Source organism: Leguminivora glycinivorella, chromosome 1 (genome assembly GCF_023078275.1).
Source record: "Leguminivora glycinivorella isolate SPB_JAAS2020 chromosome 1, LegGlyc_1.1, whole genome shotgun sequence".
Classification (NCBI taxonomy): Eukaryota; Metazoa; Arthropoda; class Insecta; order Lepidoptera; family Tortricidae; genus Leguminivora; species Leguminivora glycinivorella.
The window spans coordinates 3405835-3419061 of NC_062971.1; the positions used below are offsets into that span (position 1 = coordinate 3405835).

The window sequence follows — 13227 nt, forward strand, 5'->3', positions numbered from 1 at the left end:
CCAAAAATTATAACCATTTAAGAGAATAGGTTTTTAATCTTTTTTTTGTGGAAAACGCTCAGTAACTACTGTACATATACAGTTATGTATAATAATAAAACAAAAAAAAAAGAGAAAAAGTCCTGGATTCGAACCCAGTACTTCCATGCAAATCATGCGATGGCACGTATTTACCGCAAGGCTATTTAAACAAGCTGTCGCCGCGTGAAATTATCGACTAGAAGGGATACAAAAACACTGTTTGTATGTGTGAGTTGTACTTAAAAATAGTGTAAAATAGTAAATTTATCTACATTGAGGGGATTAACGTTACAATGAGTAGTTTAATGGTTGTTGTAATACGTCAATTTTAATATTAAATGTTCGCGAAGCATAATTGAAAGTATATAAATGCCTGTACGACTCCACAATAAAATAAGACTGGTAATTTGCAGATTAACGCCATCTAACGCAGCCTGAGCTTCGGGTAACCTAGGCGAGCCACCTTAATGCGCGGGCTATGTTGCTATGCTAGAAACAAAGAGGATCAAAGTATATAGAGAATGACGCCTGGCTTCCATCATAAATTAAATATAAGAAGACTAGCTTTTCCCGCGGCTTCGCCTGCGTACTAATCTAATAATCTTGTTTTCACATTCAAACTTTGGACCCCCATTTCACCCCCTTAGGAGGGGAATTTTATAAAATCCTTTCTTAGTGCTTCTTTACTCCTTATAAGGAACCTATGTGCCAAATTTGGAATCTCTAGGGCCAGCGGTTTTGGCTGTTCATTGATATGTCAATCAGTCAGTCATTCAGTTAGTCAGTTTCTTCTTTTATTTAGATTATACTAGTACCATCCCATCCCATACATTAAAATGCGACCGCGAGTACCGCGACATAGATTTATGGCTCGAAAACTAGTGAAACTTCGCCAATCTACAAGTAATCGATGGCAACAAGGCATTTTGAGTGGCGCCATCTACTTTTTGCACGATGTTAGGCGGTCGCATTTTAATGTATGGGATGGTATGATCTTTATGCTTGCATGGACGATGGGCACGCGACGGCGATGCGACGCGGCGCGACGCGACGAAATTAAACCTACGATATCTACTGAAGTGTCTCAGGGGCCTTATTCGAACCGTTGTCTAACGCCGTGGCTTGCGTGAGCGACGGTCGCGCGACGGCGATGCGACGCATACGAAATCAAACCTTATCGATATGGAAGTATGAGACGCGACGGCGACGGTCGGACCGCGACCGTCGCCCACGTAAGACCGGCCACCAGAGCGTCGCCCACGCGCAACGGACGTCCGGCGCCACCTGAGTGTAATTCAAAAAACGTCTCCTCAGTACATTTTGTGGTAGACGCGCCCCAGGTGGCGTGGCGGCGGCGTGGCGCGCGCGATCGTGGGAACGCTGGCTATGGATGATAGGCTATGTGATGCGGCTCGACGGCGTTAAGCCTGCACGGGAAGCATGGTCGCGCGATAGACGATAAAATATCGTCCCTATCGCACTTACAAATAGCGCGATAGGGACTGCCTGCTATTTTATCGTCTATCGCGCGACCATGCTTCCCGTGCTGGTGTCCACTAGGCTCGCCGAGTCGAGCCTCGTTAATTCGCTTTCTGCATTTCTTATGTGACTGCGTCCATTGGCGACGCGTCGAATCGAATTCAAATGTATGAAAACTCGATTCGACGCGGCTCGAATCCGCCTTAGTGGACGCCAGGCTTTACTGGCAAAGTAAAATGTTCAACTCATTCTACAGCAGTCAATCTAGTTGAAATCTACATCCAGCCTTAATAAATTACAATAAATAGTTATATTTATCATAGCCTTGCATGTGGGCTGTACACATTGCCATCAACACCATTAGAATTGCAACAGGAAGTACACCTAGTTTGTTGTTTAGACATTGTTATAAACAAATAGAACTAGATAATATGTGTATGCACTAACATCAACACCTATGAATACTATTATGCACCTCCCTGTCTATTCATATCCGAATATCGAAACATACATAACACACCTGTATTCCCAAAAGAGGTAGACAGAGCACAAGAAACTGCTCGTTTCAGTGAACAGGTTGAAAGAAACCAAAATTGTGATGATATTGCAGTGTTAGGTCGCTAACCCATCGCTCGAACCACAATTGAACCCAAGTCCCTCAGTCGGCTTCTACAACACCCACGGGAGGAAAGCATCATCCTTATCCCAGCACTTGCCACGGCTCATGGGAGCTTGGGGTCCACTTTTACAACTAATCCCAAGATTTGGCATAGGCACTTGTTAACCGCCGCCTCAAATCTCTCAAGAAAGTTTTTCAATCCGTCTGTATGTTTTTTTTTTATTTTTTTGTTTTTTTTTAATGTTTGTTCCACGATATCTTCGTCGTTAGTGGACCGATTCTGAAAATTTTTTTTTGATTGAATGTACATATACAGATGTACAGATTGGTCCCATTTTTCTCAGAACCCAGTTCTGATGATGGCATCCTGGAGAAATCGAGGGAACTCCTCAAATCTGAAAGGCATACATATGGTGATTTTTGTGTTTTTTAAGGAACAGTATGAATTTACGTACGGAACAGTGACTTTTGGTGCAGTGGAACTGCTGATGATGGTCAGAACGGAACTCCTCAAATCTGAACAGCATGCTCATAGTGACTTTGGTATTTTTATAAGAACAGCATGCACTTCCGTCCAGAACAGTGACATTTGGTGCAGTGGAACTGCTGATGATGGTCAGGACGGAACTCCTCAAATCTGAACGCCACGCTTATAGTGACTTTGGTATTTTTATAAGAACAGCATGCACTTACGTCCAGAACAGTGACATTTGGTGCAGCGGAACTGCTGACGAAGATCAGATCGGAACTCCTTAAATCTGAACGGCACACTTATAGTGACTTTGGTATTTTTATAAGAATAGCATGCATTTAAGTTCAGAACAGAGACATTTATTTAGTTATGTTTGTTAAGAATATTGAGTTTTCAAGTCAAATTTTGTCAAGCTTTGATTTCTTATAATCGGATTCATGAGGAATTGTTGAGGAAACTCCTCAAACCTTAACGGTATACGTATATTCATTTGTGTTGCCATCAAATAATTGAAGTATTAAAAGTACCTAGTTTAATAAAATACCTATACATTTCTACATAATCCAACATTCGCAGTAGCTTTCACCAGAACCCCAAAGGCGGCGGTTTTTAAAAATGTTTTTTGAAGGAAAATGTAAAAAAAAATACCGTTCCCCCCCCTTATCTCCGAAGTTTACCAACATAAATGTATGAAATTTTCACTAAACATGGGTATTATAATGAATATTACAGGAAAAATAAAATCGTACACGTATCTTGAAAACTTTTTTATTTATTTATAAAAAACCTTTCAGATTTACATTTTCAATTTAAACACCCTTGCGGGTGTTTATTGTACCTGTATTTTTTAACAAAATAACAATGAAATTACCTGCTTCCAAATAGAGGCAAAATGGTTAAAATCGGTTCACGCAATAAACAATTATTCCATAAAAATCATCTTCCATACTAGCTCGCGCGCATTAGTTTACTCAATTTGCCGATAGATGTCGCTGTACGTTGAACGCTCATTTCCTACATCGCGTTTTTCCTGATATAATGAGGTCGGTTCAGGAGCGTCGTTGCGATATGTCGTAAGTCGTAAACTATTGAAGCCTAATAGTCTTGATTTTATTTGGACGTTGTCTACCAATAAAATTGTATATTTAATATTACTTGTTATGTGGGAAATTGAGTCTTGAGGGATTTAGTAAAATCTGTAGAGTTCTATGAATAACATTTTGATGATTCAACTATTGAAAGTTTGTACGGAACCCTCGGTGAGCGAGTCCGACTCGCACTTGACCGGTTTTTTTCTTAAAAATTATTTTATGAAAGCGACTGCTATCTGACCTTTCAACCCGAAGGATAACTAGGCCTTATTGGGAATTAGTCCGGTTTCCTCGCGATGTTTTCCTTCGCCGAAAAGCGACAGGCAAATATCAAATGATATTTAGCACATAAGTTCCGAAAAACTCATTGGTACGAGCCACGGGAGGAAAGCGCGGTAGGTATATAGGTACAGTCAACAAATTGGAGCCCTATTAGGCCTCTCTACAACCATGTCAAAATGACAAGCAGTAAGAGATGTCTTACAATCTGATTTATAGCGTTACTTTACTATTACATATTCCTAGAGTGGTCTAGGGTTCCAATTGGTTGACAGTACACGGCGGTAGGTATATGTCCGAATTTCTGCGGCAGATGCCAGTTTAAAATTCCTGACGTGTTAGGTCCAGTGTCCAGTCCACTTGAATCAAACACAGTTTACACAGTTAAGACATCAACGTCACGCACTCACGCAGCAGGTCTATTAAAATTCCCATACAAAAAAAATTGTGAACCCTAAATTCGGTGACAGTTGGTTTGGTGACTTTGGTGCATCCTTTATCGACAATAATCGGGATATCTAAAAATGGTAACCAACCGTGCTTGCAATACAATAGCTATACTAAGAGCATTTATAATTACCGTCCACACAGCGTGGTTTCTCCACAATTAAAATATACAGATTCAGGTCGCGCTATTTCAAGATAATTTCAGGCATATTTAGCCTGGATCAATAAACCTGGATGGTTCCTAATAGAATTTTCTATTAACAAAAATGTTTATAAATATTGACAGGACCGTTAAAGGGTTACGTCTTACCTCGAGTTTCCGTTTTACCTCGTAAATAAGTCCCGGCGGTCTCGGCGCACTTGTACAGACAGATACAAAGTATATTCGGGTTTTAACTCTAAAGAAACAAAAGAAAGAACAAAGTTCCAAATTCGGAAAATTTGCCTGGGTCTTACGAGATTAAGGTAGTAATGCACCAGAGAAGTTAGCACAGGGGTTTTAGTGGGTAAACCATGGGTCTCATATCACCAGCCTAGGGAGTCCCACATAACCATCCCAGGCCCGTCCCCGCACCGGGGTGGTGAGCGTAAAGCATTTCCCCTCTTTGAAAATAAATAAAAAATAAAAATAAATATTATAGGACATTCTTACACAGATTGACTGAGGCCCACGGTAAGCTTAAGAAGGCTTGTGTTGTGGGTACTCCGACAACGATATATATAATATATAAATACTTATATACATAGAAAACATCCATGAGTCAGGAACAAATATCTGTGCTCATCACACAAATAAATGCCCTTACCTTAAAAAAAGTAAGTAGGTAGTATCAAGGTAGGTTAGGATGCGAGCTAAGTTTTCGCGCCATTCCTGTTTCTGAGGTAGGTACCTAATTCTAGCAATCTAGCCAGATTTACTCCGGAGTCCGGATCAATAACCTGGCCGGTTGCTATTGTTTTATTTTTTTACCCGGCTCCAGACGGCGGTCTCACAGTTTTTGCGGCAATACACTTTTATGGTTATCTTGATAACGAGAATGCCTATTATTTATAGGTCTAAACTCGTCGATTTATTTCATTTATTTATTAAAACTTAATGCATTTAGGCATTCTCTAAATCTCTACCACTTCTACTAGTCATGGAGCGAAACAGAAATGCATCAGAAATTATGAACATGCAGTCTCGTTGGAAGATCAGCGCTGACTTCCGGGTCAGCATTATGATGAGGCCATTTCGTGGTAAACTTGGCAATTCTATATGCATTTGTAGTCTTAGTAATATCATTGTATGCATTTTAGGTTTAAAATCATGAATAAAATATATTTATTCTGATTCTAACAGATAATCTCTGAACTAATTGTGAGAGCTTAATGCTTTTGCTTGTCTTACCTAGTTACCTACCTTGATTATTATGATTCTTCATATTGTTTATGTTCTACTTTTGACTCACTTTTGTACTGAGATGTACAGCCAACAAATTTGAATCCTAGGCCATTCTAGAACCATGTCTTATTTACACCGCGCCTTGTCTGCCATGGAAGTCACTGCTGATGTTTACTGTGAAAAGGTTCTACAGTAGCCCAGGATTCAAATGGGTTGACCGTACGTACGCAGCGTTATATAAAGAAAGGCATATAATCCTGGTCACGGCACCAACACAAAACATAATAAAATAAGTACTTATCGAGCCTTCTACTAAGGCTGGGAAAGTCTATTTCATATAAATACTATAAATAGTCTTAAATATCGAACAAAGGCCACAGAACACCGGACAAGTCCTAACATGTTACACATGTATTTATAACAAAAACGACTTATACACCTTTTTCATACAATGACTCATATTTACACGGCAGTTAGACCTTACTCTAAAAAGATAAAGTCTATGTTAAGGTCAAAAAGTCCTTCCTTTGATGACATAGTCAACTGAACATTTGTGATTCTTATTTACTAAGTGATAAGGTGTTATGTTGTGAAATTACTACGTGTCTTCATTTATACTTTCGTCATTTTTGATCTGTGTTTTATAACAGCGACTTTTTAACTAAAATGATCATAAGCCTTATATATTCTGCAGTATGTAAAGGATGGTAGAATTAGTCACTTGCTTGTACTGATAGCTAGTTTCTTTGTGTATTTGTGTGTATTTGCATTGAATATGCAATTAATTCGCATGGTCGGCAGATGTTGGCCATGTGCGTTATTAATGAGTAGAGGGCCGAAGTTTAAGATCACAAATTAGATAAGAGAATTTACTATAATTTCTTAATTTATTAATATATACAGGTAATGATTAGTTATTTGGCTCAAACCCAAAATATTATCATGCCTGACCACATCTTTCATGATATAATAACCACAAAATTAAAATTTTGAAAAATCCCCCGACCGCGACATAGTGGAACGATTTTCATAACACATGGCTAAGAACACTCCCGACTAACTCAGCTTTCAAACAAAAAAAACTAAATCGAAATCGGTTCATCCGTTCGGGAGCTACGATGCAACAGACAGACACACAGACAGACAGCAGACAAACAGACAGACAGACACACACACACACACACAGAGACAGACACGTCAAACTTATAACACTTACGTCGTGATTTTGATTTCGTCTTTTACCGGGGACAGTTACATAAATCAAAACATCCAGTCAAAAAAAATACAATTATGAGTATTAAATGAATTTATAAATCAAACCAAATTCAGATTAAGGAGTGACCCTAATATCGTTTAGCCCAATCAATACCTCTATATCATGTATTTAATTTCAAATAAATACTTAAATAATGTAAACAAACAAAACTATGTGACTCAACAATGGCAACTAGAAATCACCCCCCCCCCCTTCCTTTCCCACCATGGCAGTACTGTGGGATATGGGTTAGGTCTCAATTGTGGTATAGATGATGGGCTAGTCTCTGCCAAAAAACAATATCATTTTTTTTTCAAGCACTTAAATTTGAGCATGTGAACCCCCCTTCTGAGAATACAGACGTGAGTGTAGGTATTATTCTACAGAATAACACATTATATTACATAATCCAGTTTCTTTCAAAGTTATTCAATTGCCTTCAATTGAAAGAAAACTTTGTTAAATGAATTATATAAGGTGTTTAAGTAAGATTATTCAAACATGTTTTGGCTTCCATTTTGTTTCCAAAACAAAGAGAATTCTAAATTGTTTTCAATTATTGAGTCTTTATGTTTAAATGTAACTATTTTAAGGTTTTCAACTACAACTACAGAAACACATTGTATTTTGATCTTATGTACATATGTATTATTTTGTTTATGTCTCTTGTCAACACATTGAGTGCCTGGAACCCGCTCCGCTTCCTACATATGCGACTTATCCGTTTTAACTTTGAGGAGCAGCGTGGAGATACGAGATTTTTAAAATAGACCACGTGACCCCCCTGGTTTATGTCTCATTAACACATTGAGTGCCTGGAACCCGCTCAGTGGATTCACTTTCCTCCACAAAGCAGGAAAACACTGGGATTGCCTATGAGTATAGCATTTAGTGATCTGTAACTGAACAATCAGTCTGAAAATCTGACAACCGGTCTGGCCTAGCGCTTAGTGACCCTGCCTGCTACGCCACGGTCTATTTTATTTTATCTGTCTCTTATGATTAGTGTGACAACATAGGAAATAAGTTTTTTTGCAAAAAAAATTTTTTATTACAAGCTTTTATCGCCGACTGTACCTTTCTTTCAACAGTTATCTACTGCTCTCCGAGACGTTTCTAAAAATCCCTTACTCGATGGGGATACGACGTTTCATAACAGAGTTCCTAAGGCCACCTTTCTGTTCCATCATCAGATCAGCTCCATGATACCATAATATTGCATTGTCACGTGATTTATGTGTGCAAAATTTCAGCTCAATCGGAAACTGGAAAGTGGGTCAAACTTAGAAAACGCACCAAAACGACCATTGGAATATGGTCTTGAAAAGTGTGAGCAAAATTGACTTTTCACCGATGGCCACATTGTCACTTATTGCTTGGAATGTTTCAGTTTTTGATTTCATCATTTTATATTGTTTTGTTTAAATATTGAATTTACTTCGACTATGAAATGTAATATTTTAGTAGATGAGATACAATTGAATAAACAATTGGTTAAAAAAAAACATACTAACAAGGCAAGTTAAATAAAAGCTTGTAAAATATGATTTTCTATCTTAGTTATGGCACTAATGTAGCTAATGAATTAATGGCAATTACAAGCAGTCATATTAATATCAACCTATTAACTCTTGGAATGGAACATTCAAGAGCTTCATACAAATTAGATGTGAATGGTAATCCATGATTACAACATGTAGAGTATTGTAGAGTTGAATGGAGGGACAGCCTTTAAAGAGATCACCACCCATCAATTGCAGCTGAGAAGGGTAACTAGTCTCATTACTACAAGGCCTCAGCACTAAAACTGCAAACTGCACTAACCCGCAACATGAGAAGGGTTGTAGGGCCGTTGCCGGCCTTTAAGGTGGGACTGGACTGTTTAATATTGGTGATTTGTTGTTTTGGTTTATAATATAATGAATTGAATACCTACATAATTATTTATGATTGTTGTATTGTACAACATCTACTGGCAGAATGGAATAGGTATCGAAACAAACCTTATTGGTTTAACAATATGTAAATTCATTTGAGATTTTTGTTTGTAATTACCTAAATAAATAATAAATTAAGGTTTTATGTAACTTTACATTAACCAGCAACAAATTTTCTAAATGCATAAAGTTAACTTTGAACTTTAATATTTAAGTTTGACTAAAATTTTGATGCTGCTGGCATGATGTAAAAAAAGTTTTTTTTTTCATAGAGGAACAATTTATCAAATTGTATTACGGGCCAGTATTTGTATGTATGACAGTGTCTGATTTCAAACCATATCACAACAAAACCAATTGAGTCTTAGGTCCAAGTTCCAAAGCATAAATAGTAAATAATGTTTGAACACCTACTCCACTGAGCCACACCATACCGTCTTAATGTGCACTCTCATACCTTATGTAGATAGAGTAATTATACACATTTTAAACATGTACTGAACCATACCTAGCTACAATCTTGATGACATGGTAACCAAACACTATTACAGTAATTACTAAACCAGTGGCAATTAAAATCAACCTCAGGCTAAAATTGTCGTACAAACATCTGGCTTTGTGGCAATCTTAATAGAAAAATTACGTGGGCTAGTTTAACCATACCTTTGAATCCATTCATTGAGTTATATGTCACAATTACAGCCACAGTTCAATACGATCAACAATCACTTCCAGTAGAGATTATTTAAAAACAGTGCATTGCAAGCTGCAACGCAATGTATACAGTATAGGTAATCAGCTGATAAGACTGTCAACGCGCGCGGGGAGCGGTGGGCGCTGGGCGCGCTCGGGCCGCCGAGCCGCTGCCGCCGCGGCCGCGCGCCCTGCACCGGCGCATGCTTACAGACTCACTCGAATCAATTAGCTGGACTTGTGCAATGCGTGCCGTCAGCCGCACCTCGCACACACCTCCGCGAGACGCTCACGGCTGCGCCACAACGGCGATGCACAAAATCGAACACCATTACTTATTCACTAGTTGTTTATTGTCATGTGCGGCCTACATGCGCAGAGATCATTTTATTTTCGTTCTGTGCTCCCACTGCCTAGTACTCACCGTCTCTTTCCATTGTCGTGGACGCACCGAGTAAACAACGAAACCTCATAATAAAACAAAATGGAAGTCCGCCTCGCCCGCACCGATATGAGAAATTTTATGGGCGCTCCGAACACTTCTAGCGAGTTGTAAAACGTTGTTACTATCCTATTGTAGTATTTTAGCAGCCCCCCTCCAGAGATTATCCGCCGTCACTGAACCGAATCGTTCGCGAGCACAAAGAAATAATATTGTCCACTAACACTGTAACACCACGAATCGTTTAGATGACGATATACACAAAATTCAAAACGTCCACTTGAAAATAGTAATCATTGAAGCGCTCGACATCCTGAGACACAACACCCACATCAAAAAAATCTACATGGCGACTGGCCTAGGCAGCCGCTTTCAATAATTTCCACTCGAACGTATCCCTGTTTCACTCGTTCACCATTCATTTAATTATTTCTCAATACGCGTGAGCGAGACAGAAACATATAAATATCTCCTACGTATGAATAGAAGGTGTTGTGAAGTGTCCCTCCCTGTCTCTGTCGGGACCGAGTTGAATGGACCCGAGACGCGCTCAACCATTGGATCGATGACGGTCACGTGACGCAAATATGTCGCTACTATCTCAAGCCCGCGAATATTCAATATTCATCTAAAATAAACTACGTTCTTTCGCTCAATGTATCATCTTAATTTTCAGCTTAATAAAGTGTCAGTTACCTCTATACAGTTGCATCTTAATTAAGATAAACCTGTACCTTGCCGATTTGTTACTGCTGTAAATACGAATTTTCTTTTGTTTTGATTATTTTTTGTTTAGGTATTCGCTCGTCTGCATATTTTATCCGTACGTTTCTTGTCATTTCTGTAAATATAAAGGAAAATAAACACATTAGTATTTTTTCGGCTAATCTTATCATCACAAACGAAACTCGCTTAAATGATAGGCTGAATAAGGATTGTGGAATTGTTATGAATGAAAATGGCACACACACATCAAGAGAAAATCTATCCACTGCTTCGCGAGTTGTAAATTGAAACGTTTGGAATGTATTATGGTCAAAAATTAAGCCCATATGAACGTACAGTGAGCTACATAGACAATGGACTCTATAGTCTAAGTCTAGGGAAGATGGGATATTTCCAATCATCTCAGTAGGTGTCTGTTAATTACGCAGCTCTACTGTAACGCCTATACATACAATGTACCTACTTAGGTTTTGTACCTATTCTTGAATTTAATTGTTAAAACATCTACAAACTCCTGACCAAATCATCAGGTTATTTTAACAGCATTATTATTCTTTCATTACCATCTGATAGCCATAATAAATGGTCTTCAGGGCCGAGCTACCAACAACCTTCTCAACCAAGGGTAATGTCCTACAATTTTCCAACACTTCAACGAAAATAATGAAATGCTAAGGGGGTAAGGTGTGATATAATATGATAAGCACCATACAACAAAACAACCAATGATTTTAATGTATTTATTGTGTACGAAAATATGTCCTAGTTACCTAAGAAAAAAAATCTAGATATAATGATCCACAATAAATGTATTAGAGCAGTTATTTATTTGAACAGCAATACTTTTACAGACGCTACAATGCTGTTAATAATTTTACAATAAATACTTTGTTACAAAGTATGATCTAAACAAAAAGCTTTACTTCAGAATATTTTACAACTTAAAATAATTTCAAATATCTTCCATACAAGTGATAATCTAGGGCTAGACATTAGTAGAGATTTTTTAAAGCATAAATATTTAATATTGTATGTATGAGCTTGCTAGGTCTAGAACTCTAGATTTACTATTAAGAGTTGTATGAGCTGGCCACAAAAAAATTGCTTCCAAACAATCAAAGTTACACTCATTTTATATTGACACGTGTTAAAACACAATTTTACTGGTTTTCAATGCTTTTATCATACAAAGAAAGTAAATAGTTTTTATGTGAATTTGTGAAACTTCTATTCATTAACCCCTGGAATGCCGATGTCCAAAATTTTCTATGGAATGTTAGAATTTTCGAATAAACTCCAAATTGGCTGTGACTGATACGGGACTAGGCATTCGAGGGGTTAAGCATAATTTCTAAGTATTACATTTTATAGCAATGACAACTAAGCCAAACAGATGTATGATTTAACACTAATGTTCATGTCAAATTTCAGAACACATCAGAATTCATTGTAAAAGTAGGGCATTAACTTAAATTGTGATGTGGTGGCTCAGTTCACATAACTCTTGATATGAAAATAGAAAGAATTAGATTCCAAGTCCAAAGACAGACACAATGCAATACATTGTCTTGTTCTCCCAGCGCACAGTGCAGGATCCATCCGTGTTGTTGTCCCAGAAGCACGACGAAGCTGTGTGCAAGCCCGCACCATTCTTCTGCATTATTGTGCAAGTCACTGGAACAGTTAAAACAGTAGTTTAAAATATGCAACTCAATTAATTTACAGAATTGCGACTACAACTCGCAGGTAATTCAAAAAATAATCTTCGAAACAAGTCAATTTAAATAATAACATTATCATAACAGATTCAAGTAATGTACTTTTAACGAGGTGTGCCAGAAGGCACGCAAACGGAACGATAGCAAACAAAGCACGCCGGTATGACCGGCTATGCATACAAACCTATATATTTATAAGGCTTTTGTAGCTTCGTCAGTTGACCCAAACACGATTCAACTACCGCAGATGTCCATTGATTGACTTTGTTGTGCTGATACGCAGTGCCTCCAATAGAACTCTCGATCGCTTCTTTGATGATTTTGCTCACATCGTCAACGATGAATTGATTCTGGAAAATATCGAGACGGTAAATACGAATCAATACCCACTTTCACCAAAACAGAAAATGAAAGTCTTACTTCTTCAGTTAAATCACTGCATTCTTTGACTTCCATGATTACAAATAACTAGTGTTTCAAATTATCTGGTAAACTTTTATTTTGGTACAAAAACAACGAAAATTGTGACGCTACGAATTCTCTCACACTGACATGATTTTCTTGTGATTCACGACGAATACGGCAAAGCGATAGTATTTTAAAATTTTCTATGACAACGTGACGTAACCAAATTTAGCCAATTGTGAGCCATTATAACGCTTCA

At 37.9% G+C, this 13227-nt stretch overlaps 2 protein-coding genes across 7 annotated transcripts in view; both read right to left on the reverse strand.

Annotated features, from left to right (window-relative positions):
• Nucleotides 1–10548, reverse strand: part of LOC125238674 — a 59040-nt gene extending 48492 nt beyond the window's left edge. For 2 of the 6 annotated variants that reach the window (XM_048146252.1, XM_048146103.1), the window contains exon 1: nucleotides 10102–10546. Coding sequence is in view for 1 of the 6 variants with exons in the window: in XM_048146466.1 (XP_048002423.1) it covers nucleotides 9648–9659 (12 nt within the window). In the remaining 5 variants the exon portion in view is untranslated. Of the gene's footprint in view, nucleotides 1–9647; nucleotides 9988–10101 lie in introns of those variants that run through there. The other 4 variants (XM_048146466.1, XM_048146180.1, XM_048146398.1 and 1 more) reach the window with 3 other exon arrangements.
• A 1023-nt stretch (nucleotides 10549–11571) lies between these two features.
• On the reverse strand, nucleotides 11572–13144 carry LOC125228200 (dynein light chain Tctex-type 1). The gene is made up of 3 exons (XM_048132680.1): nucleotides 12984–13144; nucleotides 12748–12913; nucleotides 11572–12519 (listed from the first exon to the last, which is right to left on the reverse strand). The coding sequence occupies exons 1-3, from the start codon at nucleotides 13017–13019 to the stop codon at nucleotides 12371–12373; spliced, it is 351 nt and encodes a 116-aa protein (XP_047988637.1). The 5' UTR covers nucleotides 13020–13144; the 3' UTR covers nucleotides 11572–12370.
• Nucleotides 13145–13227: the final 83 nt, after the last annotated feature.